General features: G+C 41.4%; 1 protein-coding gene across 1 annotated transcript in view; it reads right to left on the reverse strand.

Moving 5' to 3' along the window:
- The window catches only part of LOC122815150 (probable E3 ubiquitin-protein ligase HERC1), a 5,886,073-nt gene that overhangs the window by 4,447,439 nt on the left and 1,418,359 nt on the right, over window positions 1-20,275 (reverse strand). Inside the window, exon 14 of the mRNA XM_044087407.1 lies at window positions 17,740-17,952. Coding sequence (XP_043943342.1) covers window positions 17,740-17,952 — 213 coding nt within the window. The remainder of the gene's footprint in view (window positions 1-17,739; window positions 17,953-20,275) is intronic.

Here is a 20,275-nt window from a genome sequence, read left to right on the forward strand (position 1 = left end):
ACCATCACGACCATCCAGGGACAGCCAAAAACAAAAACCAGAAAAACAGTCCAAGGTCCAATATGCCAGAAAAATCGGTCCAGTCACAAAAAACACTGACTAATTAAAGTCCAGAAACAGTAACACAACCAATACCGAAGGAAAAACCAAAACAAAAGATAGCCCTGACAGGAACAAAAAAGGGTGCCAAACAGATAACGGAAAAAATGGGAGTGGAAAGATCAGAAAATTAACTAGAAAGACACTAAATTAAGAAAGATTAAGATCCTTAAAAGAGAATAGAAAGAAAAAAAAACAAGATAAAATACACCTACTTACAAACCACAAGGAGCTGAGCAAACTGTGTCTGACAAGCAAAAGCGACAAATGAGATCTGAAGGGTTAGATAGCAGCAGAGCATCATGGGAGGGGAGGAGCTTGAGCTAAGCTGTTGTCTAATGTATGCTGGCTTGGATCCGATGTCGGATCCTAGACCCTAACATGATGAATGGTGACTAGGATAACATCACATCAGGAAAGATAACCCATAAGAAGCACACACACACACACGCACACACACACACACACACACACACACACACACAGGCATACAAAGGGAGGGAACTTTAGAACAGAATTTCTGACAAAAAAAATACAGAAAATAAGCAATGATTTTACTTATCTTCACCCAAAAACTCCTGAGCACCAAAGACCATGTCTGAAGCTTGCTAAGGAAAATGAGAGTTGAGGCAAGTTAGTCATCACAAGGGGATTGTGGGTAAGGGGAAGAACCTAATCACCATATCCAAAGCTTGAGACTGGCTGAGGTTGGATTCATCTTGGATCCAAAGACCCATCTGTTGAGGAATGGACATAAAAGACATCAGGTTAACAGTTGCTCCAAGCCTTGGCCGAAAGACAAAGAATGAATGGATAAATGGTGTAATGTACTTTTCTTGGGGGTTGCAGCTACCTAGGAGAAGCTAGTGGTGCACTGAGTAGAGCAGAATAAGAGGTGTGGTCCTTGTATGGCTACCCAATGTGATGAAAACGTCCATCAGTACAGGCTCTCCCCATCTGTACTTGTTCCTTAATTTGACCAATTTTCACAGCTGTTAAGGCTATGTTCACTAGAAAACCCCAAAATCCTGTTTAATACTGCTGAGGTTAAACCACAGAAAGAAAGAAAGACAGAACTTCAGATAAGTAGTGCATGTCTCTGTGTTTTTTTTTATTGTTAACTTAGTTACTGCTCAGTCAGATAAGCTAGTTCATATGGATGCAGATTAAGTTTTCAAGCACAAATTTAAGCTCCCAAGGAGAAGCCACCATCTCCTAGGTGGATGAGGGGTCTATCTCAGTTTGAAGGATCAAATTGTCAAAATCCATACAGTCAAGACCATATCGCTGACAATGCAGTTAATCAAAAAACTAACATAACACTACACAACACCTGCCATAAACACAGACAATGTTTTGGTGGATGAGTATGTAACATCCTTTCAAAACCTGTGTAGATTGAGAATTATTAGAAAGGGGGGATTCCAAAGGAAGACAGCAGAAATGGCTGACATATGTACCTTCACAAAAGAATATGACAGGCCTTTGGAAAGTAATTCACACAAATAACCAAGAACCAGAGGCAGACAGGCCTGAAGAGGATCCTGGTTCTTTGACTGGCACCAGCTTTTTTCCAATTCTGTATACATACATACATATATATATATATAATACACATATATACATACAATTTTCTAGTAACAGGTTTTCTTGTCTTGTTTAGTACCTGCTGCACTTTCCCCAAAAACAAAAGTGCCTACAAGATATTAAAATTCTGTCATCTAGGCAGTTAGTTGAAGAGTTTTCAGACAGAAGTGTATCAAACACCCCCTCGTCTTGAGTGAGTAAATCCAGGCTATGGGGAAGTTTGTATTAACTGTCTTTGGCCAGACTGAAAAGAAGGGGGAACCATTGTTGATTTGGCCAGAAGGGAGTCACCACCACAATTTTTGACACCTTCTGAATCTTTAGAAGAACCCTATACGTTAGTGGAAAGGATGAAAAATCATACAGGAACATTCCCATTCAAGGAAATGAGAAAGCATCCATCTTCCAGGTCTGTCTGCAAGGAGTCCTTGAGCAGAATGTCTTAACTTATCCATTCTAAAAAGAGGCAGACAGATCTACTTGAGTTGTTCCCCACAGTTGGATCAATTCTTGGAATAACTCAGGATGAAGTTTCCATTTGCGGGGAGTTTGTCCTTGTCCTACTGCCATATCTGCAAATAAGTTTTGCCATGATATACTTTATGAAGCCAGAAGAGTTAAAATGAGCAGAGCTGCTGCCTCCTAAGCTATCATGTCAAGTCTGCACAAAGGGTAAGATCTGGTACCTGCCTGTTTATTTATGTACCACTATGGTGTTGTCTGTGTACACTTGTTGAGGTCTTGATGACCAGAGATGATTTAAGGCCTTCAAAGCATTGATCAATGCAAAGATCTCACTGACATTTATGCGCATCTGTCTGTCTACAGGATCCCACAAAGTTTGCCCTTTTTCCACGTTTGAAACCACTCCCCATGTCAAGCCTGAAGTGTCTTTGTTGACTGGTGTGAGGAGGATAAGAAGGGAGAATGGAAGACCTAGACTGCAAGCTAACTGGTCTACCCAGCATTCAGTCTTTACAAATTCCAGAAGTGGGATCTTAAAGGGTGTAGATGTTGGATCCAAACTGATCTGAGGTATCACTATTTTTCTGTCTTGTAACCTTGCCGGTGGAAGCATGAGAATGACTGAAGTTCTCTACCTCAGAAGCCTGACAGACTCCCTTGCAAATGCATGGCTTTGATGGGAGAAACTCAAGAACTGTTGAAACATGTCTACTATATCTGGATAAAGAAAACCTCTTCCCACAGCTGAGTCCAACAAAACATCCTAGAAAAAGCATTCTGTAAGAAGGGAAGACAAATACTTCTGAAACGCCAGACTGAGTAGAAGTTTCTAAATTGTGGACAAAGACTCCTGACATCTGGAAAAAGACTCGGAAAGGATAAGAGAATTGCCCACATGTGGAAATATGTGAGTGCCTAGAAGTCTGCAATATGCCATAAATGGAGCTAGGCATTTGCTGAATACCCTTAATGAAGCAGGCATTCCAAAGGGCAAAACACAGAAATGATAATTCGAGCAACATACAACAAATCAAACTCCTGAAATGTTCTGCAATAGGAAAGATGATGATGGGTGTCTTTTAGATCCAGCCATTCCATGAAAGCTATAGGGGGAATTGAGAAATAACACACTAAACAGAAAACATTTTGAACAAAAAGAAAGCCTTCTGTCCTTGAACAGAAACCTCTGCTTTAGAGATTTAAGAGGCACCGGTTCCATGCCTTCCTGATAGAGCATGTGGTGCAGAACTGGGGGAAAGAGAGAAGTCTGGTTCCCTGAACAAGAGGAAATTCCCTGAAATGAGGAAGGGATTTCCATTGCCAAGAGTACCCCCACTGGATTACATTCAGAATCCAGTTGTCTGAAACAATCTTAATGCCAAAATGGAAGATGAAAAATCAGAAACATTCAAAGGTCGTCAGGGTTAGAAAAGGAAACAGCCTGGATAGGACAACAGTAATGTTGATTGGATTTCTGACCTTGACTTTTAGAGGAGTTTCCTTTCTGTTTAGAGCCGCCTTGCTATTGATTCTTAAAACAATGTCTGCTGGCTCCTTGATGCTTAAATTGCTTACTGGGAAAGGGAACAGAGGAGGAAAAATTAGTATTTGCTGAATTAAAATAAAAGGAGGGCTAAAAATCTGTGCCACTCCTTGAATCCATTTTCCCCTTTCATCACTCTTCTTAAGCACAGCAGCAGCTAAGTCAAGCCATAGAATGCTACTGTAGTATTGCCAACACTGTTCTACACTGGTTTGCCTTCTACATCACTGGGTGAACCCAAAGAAAGGTATCAGGGTCAATTCTTCCTTGTTCTACTCTCCTGGTGGTAATGTACCACATGGTTCTATTCTTGGCCCTCTCATGCACACTGTATATGCCTCTGACAGACATAATTCATTAGAGGACTATATCATCATTATTACACTGCAGCTGTGCCTCTCATTCTCTCACGAGTATATCTTCTCTTAACCATCTGGTGGAAGATGAGTCAAGCATCCATAGCTGTATTCTTCAGCAACTAACCTCCAACATACCCAAGATGATAGGAATGGTAACACATGCTACACTTAGGGATTCCTTATTGCCAGTTTGTCTCCTAATACCATCTACTCAGAATACAAGTTACAATTTGTATCAAAGGTGTATGACCTAGAGTTATTTGACATGAAGCTGATTTTGAAGGAATAGAGTTCAGCTGCCCTCAGACCCTCCTGTTTCCATCTTAGAAACATCACCCTTATTGAACATCCAGTACTAACCATCTGAGCTCCTTACAGTGATATATGCACTCATCTCCTCCAGGTAGGGCTCTCAGAAAAGAACTTGACTGTTTATCATTGGTTAAAACCCAATAACCTGCCTGTATACTGGGGTGTCAGGATACAAGCTTATTGGAAACTTGCACTGGTTGTCAATAAAGCAGGAATTGGGGTCCTCCTTGTCTGTGGTGTCTTTTGGTGCAGTTCCAGCTAACTTGACCCATGTGTTTAACCTCTCAGGGATTGACATTAGCAATTCCTTTGGTTCACCTTGAGTACTTTGGGATGGAGAGTCTTGCTTATTAGGATTCCTAGCTTTGGATTCTGGTAAATGATTGGACAAGGGAGTCCCCAACACTGGCCAGATTTAAATAGTCCTTGGAGATCTTACCCATCTGACTTAGCCTTCAACTACTAAGTCTGATTTATATATTTATTTTAAATCATAGGTGCTGCGCCTCTAAACCAATTTATATTTGTTTGCATTTTTCTTATTTGTTTCTCATATTGTTTTACTGTTAATTTTATTTCTCATGCTTTATTGTTGTATATTACCTGATTACAGACACTTTAATAATGTTGAAACTAAAGTCAAAGCCATATGTTTTATGGGTTGCTGGGGAAAACAATATTAAATAAACTCTGCGGAAATTTCAAAGTTCAGAAAAGTAAAAAAGAAAAAGTCTGGATTTAAATAATTAGTTATAGCAGCCTTTCAAGATCCGTAAACTATCATTTTTTTTTCATTCATTTTCTTATTACCTGCTTAATCCAATTCAGAGTTGCAAGAAAGCTGGAGCCTCTCCTGGCACTCACTCGGTAATAGGCAGGGAAACTAATTATGGAAGGAACACTGGCTCATCACGGGACATAAGCACGTACACAGAGAGACACATAAATGAACTCACAACCATAGCACTCACACCTTTACCCAGTTTGAAGGATCACCAGGTCAAGTATGTTATGCCTCAGGGATACAGGAGGAAACCAGATCTCAGTCACACAAAGAAGGGGCATGCAGACTTGGCACAAAAGGTATCCCAGTGAAAAATCTGGAGAACCAAGCGCTGAAAGGCAGAAGCCCTAACCTGCTCTACTGTGATACAACTGTTATCAAATCCTACAGGAAAAATGTTGCGTGTAAGTAGAGTTACTTCCTTTCCCTTTAGGGTAAATCCCAGAGTGCCATCTCAAGGAAAAATAGGTACCTTTTCTCCTTACACAGAGTCAACTGTGATGATCCTGTCACACAGTGAAAGCATGCAAAGCACTTGCCTAGTAACTAGAATCTCTATACAGCTTTGCAGACATGCCGCAGAATAAGCACGGTGGGGGAAGGAAGGACTTGTGGTTCCCATACAACTTGTGCCACTGCACCAATCATACAGCCTCAACTGAAGAATGGAGGCTAATCATGACATAGGTGTGGGGGAAAACAAGGGCATGATCACCAAAGACAGTGACAGTAGCTCTTGTCAGCTTATAAGTGGTGGCATTTATGCACATATAGAAGATCATATGTTAGGACCAGGGAAAGGGTTAGGCCATAAATGAAAATTCCCTCGTCAGGATGCTAGTGACAGAATAAAGCACCCCTCATGGCTGCCTGAATGACATCCCCCTGACAGCATAATCTCTGATCAAGGGGAGACCTGATGGTCATCAGGCATTGGAGTAAAAAAAAAAAAACACAAGGGGAAATGGCATGTTAGCACTGCCTAAATATTTTTTGTTTTTATTGATTTTAAATCAGGATGCTACACATACTGTATTTATTTATATAACTTTAATAATGGTAGTTTTATCCTAAGTGTTGCTACCCTCTACAGTAACCAAACCAAAGGGTAAAAATGTCACAAAGACAAACCATTCAGTAAAAAAAACTGCAGAAATCATCCCAGCCAAGCTAGTTTTCAATGTGTGATACCTTAAATCTATATGCAAACGACCCTTTAAAAACATACAGTTTCAGCTAAAAAGACTTCTGAATGCCCAGTGTCCACCATTAAGCAGACTCCCACAGTACTGGGTGATGTGACTGAGTTCTTGGTGATTCGCTTAGTACAACCTATGAACCTACAGAATATGCTGGAAGGTAAGGTATTGACAGTAGATTCCAAATGTGTACCGAGTTACAGAGAATTAAGTTCTTCTCACAGACCAAGGATTTTTGAGTTAGGCAAACATCTATAATGCTGTTTGTAACAAGAATCTAGGTTACTGGTTCAGTTCTAGGACTAAAGTTCAATAAATTAGTTGCTGAAACTAAGAAATGTGATGAAAAAGTAGTGAAATGGGAGTGAAACAGTGACTACTGAAATCCAGCTTCACCGTCAAAGCATTTTTGCAAAGGGTGATGTCCCCGATCTACCCAGTATATGTTTTGTAGTCCCTACACCACCTGTTATCTAAATACACCAACTCCAATATTATACAATGAAAATATTTAAAATGTGCACATTAACTGAATACAGCAGTCAGTGTGCCTGCTCTAACTCTAGCATTTAGCATTATCCATGAAAAAAAAAAGAAGTTATGTACTCACCATAATGTTCCATGTTGGTAGTCCATCTTTACATATGGGTTCGGAGCCGATCCCCGGTTTTGACTCGGCCAATTTTCAAGCTCGAAGATTTCTGGCTGGCTCGTGGCTAAGCAGGTATCCCATTGTGCACCAGTGCAATACCCAGATCTTGTTTGCTGCTCGCGAGAAACAGAAAAAAAAAAGAAACCCCTAACCAACAAACCAATACTAAAGGGTCGCCAACCAAGAAATTTAAAGTATTACCTCCAGATCTTCCAGGATGGGGGCAGGAGGGAGGGTTGGTAAAAATGAAGGGTGAGATGGACTACCAACATGGAACGTTATGGTGTGTACATAACTTCTTTATTTTAGGTAGTCCAATCTCAACTTCATTTTTACATATGGGACAGCGTCCCTAGTGCCTTATTCTTGGGTGGCTCATTGGAAAATACTCCTGAGCACCATGGAGCCAAAGGATGCTCTACCCCTAGAAGCCAAATCCAACTTATAATGAGTAATGAAGGTGTGAGGGGTAGCCCACGTAGCTGCTGCACAGATATGATCAATTGGTACCCTGGCTTGAAAGGCTGCAGAGGTAGACAGAGACCTGGTAGAGTGAGCCTTGATCCTGTAGGGTAAAGGTCTGCCCTCTGAACTGTAGATGAAAACTATGCAACTAGAAATCCAGTTAGACAATGTCACCTTAGAAACTGGTAAGCCCAATCTGGAGTCAGAAAAAGAAATGAACTGGTCTGACTTCCGAAATTCTTTGGTCCGTTGCAAATAAAAACGTAGCTGTCTGTGAACATCCAACTGTTGGAAATGATATTCAGCTGCATTGCTATGATTGGGAAAGAAAACTGGAAGAGCAATGGACTGATTCAATGTGGCAGAAGAACAAACTTTGGGAACAAATGAAGGATTGGTACGTAAAGAAACCCTGTCTTTAGGAAAGACTAGATAAGGTGGCTTAATAGACAGGGCTTGTAGCTTAGATACCAGTCTGGCTGATGTAATAGCTACCAAAAAAACAGCCTTCCAAGAAAAATATTTTAAAGCAGATGAATGAGACGGTTCAAAGGGAGGGGATGTTAGTTTGGACAACACAAAATTTAAGTCCCAAGAAGCCACAGGTTCTTGTAATGGTGGTCCTCAGTAAAGTGGCTCCTCTCAAGAAAGTCTTGCATAGCTTATGAGACATAAGGTTGACATTTGGAGACCCTAAATAAAAATGAGAGATTGCCACCAACTGTATTTTGATGGTGGCCGCGGCAGATCCCTGCTGAAAATGCTCCGAAAGGAATTCCAGAATCACAGGAACGGGAGCGGTGTGAGGATTCACTTTCATTTTCTGTGCCCAAATAGAGAACCTTTGCCATTTACTGTCATACAGCCTTCTGACTGTAGGTTTATGCGAGGATAAAAGAATATGGGACACTGATGACGAAACATCATGAAGTCTGACTAGAGATGGAACTGGAGCAGCCAAGCTGTCAATTTGAGGGTGTTGAGAGAGGGGTGTAGCGACCCGACATGTGGGTCAATAGATCTGGAACTGGGTCCAGAATCCAAGGATCGTCCAGGAGAAGAGGCTCGAGGAAGGGGAAACCAGACCTGACGAGGCCAGTAAGGAGCAAGGAGGATCAACTTGCTTCCCAGTCAGTTGGCTTTCTGTATCACTTTGGGGATAAGAGGGAATGGAGGAAAGGCATATAGCAGTCCCGTGGGCCAATCGTGGACCAGAGCGTCTCTGGGTGTTTCCTCCGGAGGGGGAATTAGGACAAATAACTGCTGCACTTGGCATTGACTGGACTGGCAAAAAGGTCGCAGCAAGGTTTCCCCATTTTCGGAAAATCTGTTCCACTATTTCCCCGTTTCAGAGACCACTCGTGAGGCAGTAAGATTGCCCAGCTTAGCTTGTCGGCTATCACGTTGGTTGTCCCCGGAATGTTCGTTGCCACAAGAAAGTGCTGGGAAGAAATCACCCATTCCCAAACTCACATAGCCTCTCGACAGAGTGGGTAAGATCTGGTACCGCCCTGTTTGTTGATATACCACACAACCGACATGTTGTCCAATTGTTATCGCAATCGTCCCTGGAGGAAGAAAGTCCTGAAGTGCTTGCAACCCCAGAAGCACCGCTCTCATCTCCAGAATGTTTATATGCAGATATGCCTCGTGTTCTTGCCATGTGCCGTGGACAGTCCTAACAAGATAATACCCCCCACCCGACCTGGGAGGCATCCGTGGTCACAGTGGCAACGAGTTGGGCAGGCACAAAGGGAGCTCCCGTGAACAAGTTGTTGGGGGCTACCCATCAACGAAGGTCCTTTCTGCATGATTCCTTCAGCAGAATAGGGTGACTCAGAGGTAGATACTGGAATGACTACTGGGAGAACAGGAGCCATTGAAGGATTCTCATGTGCTACCTGGCTAAAGGTATTAACAGAATGGTTGAGGCCATCATTCCAAGAAGTTGAAGAATCCATTTTGCTTTGACTTTCCGAAGCGGAAGAAGACACTGAACTTATGAGATGAGGTTTTGTGCTCTTTTGGCGGGAAGACGAACTGTCATATCCACTGTGTCTAACTCTGCGCCTATAAAAATCACAGATTACGAGGGCAGTAATGCAGATTTTTCCCAGTTTATGGAGATCCCTATTTGAGCACAAAGCGGAATGGTGGCGTCCCTGTTTTGGAGGAGTAGATGCCTGGTGGGGGCAGTCAGGAGTCAGTCGTCCAAATATGGAAACACCTTGAATCCCCGACGTCTCAGGTGAGCTGTCACTACTGCCATGCATTTGGTGAATACCCTGGGGGCTGTGGTGAGACCAAAGGGCAGAGCACGAAACTGATAATGGCTGACTCCCAGACGGAAACACAGATATCTCTTTGATGCCTTGTCCATTTTTATATGGTAGTAGGTGTCTTGGAGATCCAGAGAGCACATCCAATAGTCTTTCCCTAACAACGGGAGTATCGATTGCAGTGTGACCATCCGAAACTTGTCCTTTTTCACGGATTCGTTTAATCTGCTGAGGTCCAATATTGGCCTCCAGTCTCCGGTTCGTTTTGGGACTAAAAAAAACCTGGAGTAAGTTCCGGATCCTGCCTGGTCTGCTGGGATGGGCTGGATGACTCTTTTTGAGAGCAACTTGTTGATCTCCACAGTTGCCTGATCCCTGTGATTGGGTGGAACATCTGGGATCTTCTTGGGAACAAACGGGAAAAGGGTATGATATCCTTTGGTAACAACTCTTTGTACCCACTTGTCTTGGGTTATATTCAGCCAGGCTTCTGAATACGAAGAGATGCGACCCCCGACTGGCCCCAGAGAAATGCAGTTGGGCCCCACATCAGGAGTGCTGATATGGCCGCCCTCGACAGGAATCACGGCCTTGCTGGTACTGCAGACCACCCCTGCCTCTAGGGCGACATCTACCATTTCCAACTCCTCTGCTGCTGAAGGAGGATTCACTCTGTGTCCGGAAAGGCCCTCTAGGACTTTTTGAACCACATTTTACCTCCCCTTTGAACTTTGGAGTATGGTCGGGAGGGGATGGTAAAACGGACTCCCACGGCAGAGAGAGTCTTTCCTTCCTGCTCACACAGAGTGAGTGTTTCTTTCACCTTGGGACCAAGGAGGAACCATCAAATGGGGTGTTGGTGAAGGTGGACTTAAAAGGCTCTGCAAAATTACACAAGAGCATCCAGGAGTGGCGCCTAAGGGCAAATCCTGAACCCGCTGCTCTGCTTGCTCCATCAGTCGCATGGGAGATAAGCCACATGGAAGAGTTAACTACCAAATTTAGGGTGGACAACTGAGCAGAGATCCTATCATGGACTCCCTCAGGACAAGCACACTGAATGGAATCTCCTAACTCCTTGAGGAGATCCCTCTACAACCTCATGAAATGGGTAAGATATTTCAGATATCAAAGTGTGAAAGCCGCTGAACTAAATACATGCTTCCCAAATCTGTCCATCTGTTGAGACTCCTTGTTTGGTGGATGAACAGAGGAAGAAGTCTCCGCCAACTCCTTCTTCGTGGCCGCCACCACCACCATGGTATCTACGGGAACGCCCTTAGACAAAAATTCTTTTCCAGGAAGGGCAGACAGGAACTTATCTGGTCTTCTAGGAACTGGCTCCACAGCATCGGGAGTATCCCACACCTTCCGACTAACAAGATCCATTAGCTCGTCGAAAGGTGGAGACACCCAAGAGGCAGAGGGTTGAGACCTGAAAGCCTTTAGGTACACCGACTCCTCATCAGAAGGGTTGACAGTGGGCCAGTCGCACCTCTGTTTAAGGATCTCCAGGATGTCCACAAAGGAGAGACATCATCAGAGGATGACTTGGGGGACCCCACAGACTTCTCAAGGTCAGTGTCTGATGTCAGAGACTCATCCTGGGAGTCAATATGCTTCCTCTTGCATACTCTCTTACGAGGAGGCTGCTCGAAAGGACCTTCTGGGGAGGACCTGGAAGAGAGGGGGTCACCAGCTGGTGGCTCCTGAGGCTGCGGGTCTTTGCTGTCTCCGGAGAGAGTAGGTACTGAGACCGAAGTGGGAGCCCTGGGGGGAAGAGTGCTTGTACGACTGGCAGGGGCTGTAGATTGTGACAGCACACTCCTCACCACCTCAAAAGCCGACCTCTCTGGCTCCAAAGACCCTCCCCGCTCCGAAGACACAAAGGATGGTGCCGGAGCCCGAGCCATCTGCTCCGAGACAGATGCAGGTTCCGAGCTCACCCTGGTGGAAGCACCGAGAGGAAGGCTCGGAACCAATGAAGATCGATTCAAACCCTCCCCATCAGCGCCGACAGAAGAGCTTCGGTCCCTGGACACAACGGACAGAGCCGAGCGTGTCGGAGCTGAACTCGGCTCCAATGCAACAACAAGGGGAGCCAGAACAGAGGGTTCCACCATTGGTAGCAAGCACTCCAGCTCTGAAAAGCCAACACGGCTTGGAGGAGGAATCACGGATGAGGGCAAAACTGGTTCAAGTGGCTCCAGAGCCAATTGGGTCGGAGCCAACAAAAATTTAGGCAGAGCAGACAACTTCAGGAGTCTCAGTACTACCCTCTCCACATCTTCTTCCGAAAGAGTCCTGGAAGATCTGAAAGATAAAGTTGGGGATCTCAACCTAGCAGGCACTGGAGATTTGATCAGCAAGGAGACCGGTAGGGATTCTACAGACTGGCTCCGTGCAGAAGAGTCAACTATTTCTAAAGGTTCAGCAGTCGGCACCGAAGCACCTGTAACCGACTCTGAAACCATGGTGCTCTCCTTCGGCTCCAAAGACCGAGGAGTCAAGGAGACAGATTTTGTTAATTCTGAAGGCAGCTCCAAAACACCAGCTGGTGCCGGAGAAGGCCTTTTCGAACCTTTTGATTTGGAGTCAGATCTTGACTTTGAAGACTTAGATGAAGAAGCCGACGAATCAGATAAAGCTTCCTTGAAGGTTGGCTTCAGAAGACCCCTGAGTATCAGCTTGTTCTTTCTCTCCTGCAACACTCTAGGTGAGAAAGCATGACAGAACAAACATGATTCCTGCAAATGGATGGCTCCAAAGCAGTAGACACAGCTACTGTGGCCATCCATTAATGACATTTTCTGGGAGCATTTCATGCATTTTTTGAACCCAGATGGTTTATGCTCCTTGCTATCCTTAGACATTGCAAACATGCAAGCAAAACCAGAGGAGAAAAGAGAAAGAATAACTGAGGACTAGGTCCTCTAACGAAAACGTCCTAGCCCTACAGAAGAATTACACGAGGACTAGGTCCTCAAAGTTAAACAGGCCTAGCCTGGTGTAAGGGGAAACTAGGTCTTTCAACTAAAAAACAAAAAACAGACCAACAGACAGACATTCAGTCACACAGGAAAATGTCCAAATAAAAATACAATGAAAGAGTAACATGAGGACTAGGTCCTCCAAGTTAAACGGGCCTAGCCCTGTGAAAGAACTGGGTCTTCTAAGTCAAACAGACCAAGTATACAACACCACAAACACACAGATTCAATAAAGCATGAAAAAATTTGCAAATGCAATAGTAAATAAGACTTTAGCGGATCCCCACCAAAGACCACCAGTTAACAATAAACCGATTAACCGTAAATTAATCAATAGGCGCCCCTGTTGATTAAGAACGGCAAAACCGCCAAAACTAACAATCTAGGCAAAAAAGCACAACTGCGCCTAACTACTGTTATACACAGGATACTACTACTAAGGTCACACAAGACCACAGGACAATTAAGGTAAAGCCATATATATATATATATATATACATATACATATATATATATATATATATATATATATATATATACATATATATATATATATATATATATATATATATACATACACACACACACACACTTTCCAGTAAATAACAGTAAATATGCAAAAACCACTAGTTAATGAAAAAATTGCAAAAGACTTAGCCAGAGACAAGAGAAGCACATCCGAACTTGTCGACGTGACAAATGAGATCTGGGGATTGCACTGGTGCACCATGGGATACACCAGAAGTCTTCAAGCTTGAAGATCGGCCGAGTCTGAGCCAAAGATCAGCTCCGAACCGATATATAAAAATGAAGGTGAGATTGGACTACTTAACATAGTATGACTACAAAAGAAGAACAAAAGCCTAAGTGGCTGTAGCTGTTAAAATAAAAGTTACAGTCACCTTATTTTCAGTATCACTACCCAGAGACACTAATCACATTGAACTGTCATCCAAAAAATAACTTTTCTTCATATAGAAGACACAAATTGTAAAGACGGCAAACCACTATATCTAGAAATGTTTGAAAAAATTGCCAAATCTCATCCCCAGGAAATACAGAATCTGTAAGCACTCTTATATAAACAGTAAGATACATGCCTAACCCTGACTTTTTTAAAGTAGAAAAAAATGTCCAAAAGTGCACTTAGCCAAATGTGCTGTGACAAATATCACCACGTACATGACTAACACTTATGCCATACATTACTAAGCTGTTCACAGCAGCTCAAGATGGCAAGGTGATAGACTTTCACAATGGCTGCACAACAGCTTAATTTCAGCTCTCCCAATGTGAAAACGGAAACTGAGAAAAAGGAGCAACATCGAAACTGTTATTTGGGTAAAACACAGTAATGGTTAGTAAGAACACTGCCTGAATGCCAGCAAAGATGAAATTTGGAAAACCGGAAAGAAAATCAACTAGAAAAGGTGAACAGAAAACAGTCTGGGAAGGATCCTGCAAATGTTCAACAAAAAGCAGTTAAAGCTTTATCTTTAGTTCAAGAGATTACATTCAGTAATTTAGAGAAAACATCCAGAATATGCTCAGCTGTGACTAAAATAAATGAACTATTGAAGGAATATGTCTACACAAATAAGAAAAGACTGAAAATGGAAGATGTTTTAACTAGCTGTTCAGCCGAACTGATAAAACTGCACAAATCAAGAGGCCGAAATGATTAACAGGCTTTTCAAGAACTGTTTCAAAAAATAGTAGTCAAAAGACAGGGCACCCAGAGAAAACCTCAGATTTTCTGTTTTGCCAAAAACACTGAAAGGAACAGATTGTATTAATTTTATAAAAGCATATATAAGCAACAGGATTGGTGCCTCAGAGCAGGATTTGTTAATTGAAAGGGTGCATTGAGTGTATGCTCCAAATCTGGCCATGAGAAAGCAAACATGACCTACATTAGTAAAGATGAAATCATACTAGCAGAAACAGATTATTCTGACAAAACTGTGGCAGAATGGAAAAGTATTAGAAACTAGAGACAGCAGATTGGTTGAAGAAAATGATTATTCACTTTATACCAGAAAGAAGCAAACTTAAACTCAGGAACTGAGAAATGTCGAAAGACAGGTGTGATATTCAAGATGCTGTATTCAGCTGACTTCAGAGTATTTTTTCTGGAGGATCAAAGACATTTCTTTTGCAGAACAGACTAAGGGGGTAATAAAGTTTATCAAACACAAAGTGAACCAGCAAGTTGAAGGGGACTCTGCTTCTCATTTTTCTGAGAGTAAAGCTCATAGAGAGACTTTGCCAGTGAACCTTTTCCAGTGTTCCAAAGGAAAATGCTTGAGGGGGAAAAAAAAATCACAGGAACTGCCTAAATGAAAAATAAAATAAAATAAAGGTTCAATCTCAAGTTCACCAGTCCTCTGCTTCAAAATGAATCACTAAAATAGCAAAATAAGCAGACTGGAATATGGCCTCACTGTGCGGGTTAAAAATGATTTAATCCAAACACCATATAAAAAGAAAGAAAAATGCATATAAAACAAGGTAAGTGCTGCTTAAACATCTACAAACAGATGCTTCAGACCATTAAGTAACTGCTGCACAGAACTGATTTAAACATGCAGTTAAGCTGTATAACCTGTCAGGAATTACCTATGCAATCTCCTGGAATCCAAATAAGGCTTTAGAGAGACACACTCATTAAGACCTTGGCCTTTGTCAGACTGCAAGGTAATGATCCAATGCATTTCTACCTGCCCTGTGTCTTACTCCTTATGCCACCAAACTTCTATTAAAACACACAAAGTATAACCTGAAAGGCAAAGACATGATCTATACCATACTAGCTAGTGCATTTGTAATTACTCCTCTATGGATCTCACTAACATGTTCCCGTATTCTCTCTGTGAGAGAGTGGTTGGTCTTCCCAACATAAAATGCTGGACATTTCCTGCATCTAGCAAGACACACCAGATCCCTACTTGAACAGTCAGCATATAAAGTATAAGTAAACAACCTACCAGAGTCTGGATGTAGAATAGTATTCCCATTTTCAACATAAATGCAAACTGTACAGCTCCCAACAGCTAACAGTGCCTATCCTTTGTGTTGTAGTGTGACAAAGGCCGTGGTGTTAATAAATGTGTCTCTTTAAAGGAAAACTCCATCCTAGAACTAAAACAAATCTGTTTTTTTCACTCTGTCTTTGTTTCTTGACCTATTTTAACACAACAAAACCACTCTAAGCGCTTTATTTGTAATTTTAGCCTGTTTTCCACAACATGGCTACTAATGGGGCTTGATGTATCAACGTGATCTTGTTCTTCCTCAACCTTCTTTCCCATAATGCTTTGCATGACTCATGCCAGACATAAGGAAGTAAACTGTGAACTCCCATGCCACTGACGTATAATGAGATTTGTGAGAGTCACTGTCATCTTCTATACCTTCTGTAAAAGGACTGCTTCTTTTCGGTCTTTAATCACCCATATTTATGTTTGGCTCAGAGCTTGTTTTACACTATACTTAGACGTTATCCATCTACAGGCAGAAAAGCAGCTAAATTACAGGCCTTTGTTCAGGGTTTTCTTTTGTAGTCCAATAGGAATTTACAGTTCCTTCCTCCCACACTACTGCAGAGGTGTTAAAACTGCCACTGCACTGAGAGTCTCAAAATGGTGTGCACTTATAATGTAGGCATTAATGAATCCTAGCCTAGAACTGCCCTAGGATTCCTAGGGACAGTTCTGCACATATCGTAGAAAAGAGTTCCACAACAAAGTGACAGAACTACCAAAGACCTTGTCCAAACAGGAAAGCCTGGTTTTGCAGTCTTCAACAAAAGTATGTTAACTACATCAAAAAAACTCAGAGAGCTACAGAAACCCAGAAATGTGTGTGCAGCAACTTATAAACCACAAAAGTTGATGTTATTAAACCATGCATACTAAAAGTAAGCCAAATGGTTAACTATTAGAAGTGCAAGACTAGACTGCAAAAGCCCCACCATTTTATAAAATAATGGCAAGCCAAAGAAAAAGCAAATTCTGAAGCTCTATTTTAAATGTTTTTAAGTTTTCAAAGGTTACTGCCTATTTTTGCACCTAAAATAGGGTATCTGCACCTCATGCTACATTAGATATGTTAATTCTGAGGTCACTGTACCACAGACTTGGGAAATACTAAGAGTTAGGGTGACCTCTGACTAAATATAAATCAGTCCACATTTGGACTTGCAGCTCCACCATTCTGAAGATCACAATTACAATCCTCAGAATTTAATTACCCAGCTAAATAACAAAAACTGTTGTGACAATCACAGAGAAAATTAAGTTCAGAAGTGGTATTTTTAAAATTTTGTCTTGAATGCAACAGTTATGAGACTGCATTGCAAATGGTAAAAGCAGACTCATAATTTTGCAAGTTACCAATATTTTGACATCAGATATTCAAAATACTAATTGTCAGAATGTTTTCATGCAATATATACCAAGCATTGAACGCATGTAGTTCTTATAGCGATTAATGAATGTGTGTGTGTGTGTGTGTGTGTGTGTGTGTGTGTGTGTGTATATCTCTCTCTCATTTGTGCAGAAATATACAGGTTCTGAACTGTTAACAAGCTGCTTCCTGTAGTCAAGTGTACAGAGTTTGATTCCTTCTATCTCCATTTGCCCACTGTATGACTCTAAGCAAGTAACTTGAGACAATGCTCAAGGCATTTTGGTCAATGGGTTTACCCAGTTAACACACACACACGCATTTTATATATATATATATATATATATATATGTGTGTGTGTGTGTGTGTGTGTAAACTAGTTTTCCTCAAACACAATGCTTTGTTTTTAAGCTGAGAAGTTAAAATATATGGTAAAACAATGAAGGCGAACATATGATGCTTAACTGTATTCTGGGGAATCTATGTCACATCACAAAACTCCTCAAGAGAGATAAAGTTTTGTTATGGGAATTCACACAGTATCATTGCATAACCTTTACTATTAAAAGTGACAGGATGCACTGTCAAATGATCTTACAGTGTAGAAACTGATATTTTGCAGCAGTGTTTTCAGAAGAATGTCTACCAAGTGAAAATGGTTGTCACTTTCCAAGTCTGCCGAAGATACGAAACTTGTTGCTGAATTCAGGGCCTGTCCATCAAGCAGGTCTATAGGACAACTGTAGCCCAGCAGAGATGCTATATGAGACTGATCCTGCAGACTCTCCAGAATTATATCAAGCTGCATTCTCTGAAAAAAAAAGAAAGAAAAAGAAATTTTCTGGATTAGTACAGGTAAGGCGTGTGTGTATTTTTTGCATGTGGTGTGGGAAGATGCCTGCAAGTTTACAGACTTTATTAACTATTAATGTTCACCTACAGAAATGCACCACAGTTGCATTAGTACACGTGCTTTGTTCACAAAAAATAAAATAGATAAATAAAATGGCACTGCAGCAGCAATAAAACAAGACTGAGTAACCTAAAAGACTGAGTTAGTGAGTTTTATTTCACAGGCTTACATACTTCTAATGCTCAATCAGCCAGAACAAACCTATATTACTTAGGATTCCCTCTTATTTGGGAATCTGTACAGCAAAATGCAAAACATGCACTTAAACACATTTTGTATAAAACTGTACAGCAGTAATGGACAAATTACTGTCAAATGTTAATGAGCAAGCCAGATGCAAGTAATCACCACTAAAAGATGCACAGCACCATAAGATAACAGAAAGAATGTATGCGAATTCCAAGGCAAAGAAAAGCTCTATCAAACTATCATAATACAGTATTATAAGGGCATAAATAGATTCTGGCTGGAATTCAAAAATGCTGCCACCAACAGTAAGCTCTTTTTATCACTGGTGGTAGCAGTTTCTGATTCAAAGACAGACGTTCTAGAGAGCTTTGCCTCAAAGAGGTGTACTACTGCAGTGGGCTGTCCCTCTGGCCTCCAGCAAATGCTATTAAGACATTCCGGGGGAACAGCATAGCCATATGCTCTCCTCCAGCAATACCTGCAGTGATCTATGCAGCCAAGCAATTCATAAAACTACCGTGTTGTGGAAGTCCTTACTCCCAAGCTGCAGTAATGAACTCAACCAAAAACTAGCATTTATCCATTACTTTTAAAAGTTAAGTGCCAGGGAGTTTAGAGGACATGTAGTGTTTCGGGGTGTATGTGTGTATGCAGAACTATGAGTGGTGTAAGATAAATGTGTGTGTGTATATGTGTGTCTCTCTCTGCCTGTCTTTGTGGTCGAACTAGCGGGGTTACTTAGGGGGATAGGCAGGATGTGTGTCTGTGTAGTTTTGGGTGAATGGGTGGATGAGTGCAAGTGTATGATCAAGTGGCAAGGTCTGCCTGCCATACCAAAACTCTCATTGACTAATGATCAAATTCTGCAATACCGAAGAGGAGGCATTAGACACCAAGGACAGTTACACATATTCCCTAAGTCACTTCAAAGGTTATTAGAACAGCAGATTGAGCAGCATTAAAGATATATGGGGGCACTAGACAACAGGGACAATCTTGCACAATACCCAATCTACCTACAAAGTTAAAATAACATGGGATTTGGAGAACAAAGTATATAACACTATGAAAAATGAAGTACTAATGTCTGGTACAGTGTTTCTGGGTATATGCATGTATGTAGAGCTATGAGTAGTATAAGTTAAGTGTATGTGAGGGCACATCTGTGTGTGTGTGTGTGTGTGGGGGTTACTTAGTGGGGATAGGTAGGGTATGTGTGTCTGTGTTTATGGATGAATGTGTGGGTTTGTGCATGATCATGATCAGGTGGGGAGGAGTACCTGCCATAGCCATAGTTTCATTAACTAATGAGCAAATTCTGCCTAATTTCAGCCTTGTGTTACATGCACACACTAATGTTAGGCAGGATGATCTTTTATAGAGTTGTTTCTTGTCATATTCATTTGAACCTACGTCATATCTTCTAACACTTTTTTGTTTTAATGAAAACCCTCAAACAAACAAACCAAAAAAAAATAAAATAAAAAAAACCACTACCATAACCTATTAACTTAATACAAACTCACAAAACTATGTACATCTTCAAATACTTAAGTTTAGCACTCCTAAAAGGAACAAATATGCCAGACTGACAGTTACACTCACAGGCTGCTTTAACTGACCTAAAATGAAGGTTATCCATTCTAGGATACATGATACAGCTTGTGCTTCTGCTTACACTATCTGCTTCTCTTTTTGCCTTATCTTTATTCCTCTCACAGATGTAGAAAACTTGAATGCTTTCAGAAAACATTGTCTTTTAGCCACTGAAAGAAAAAATATTATGTTTTTAATGCCCTCTTATCAGACTGTAAACATAAGAACATGAGAACCAGATACAGAGTTGCCTTTAGCTACAAGCTTCTCATGCTTCACTATGAACATTTATTGCTAAAGGAAAACTTTTCATTACATTCAATGTTCTTTCATTTACTTGATTCCGAGGGCCTTAATCCAGTCATTCCTCTACACAAAGGTTAAAAAAAAAAAAAAAAAAAAAAAAAGCTACCAATCGTCCTCTGTATAATTTCAC

Source organism: Protopterus annectens, chromosome 1.part1, assembly GCF_019279795.1.
Source record: "Protopterus annectens isolate FY-2018-M chromosome 1.part1, PAN1.0, whole genome shotgun sequence".
NCBI lineage: Eukaryota > Metazoa > Chordata > Ceratodontiformes > Protopteridae > Protopterus > Protopterus annectens.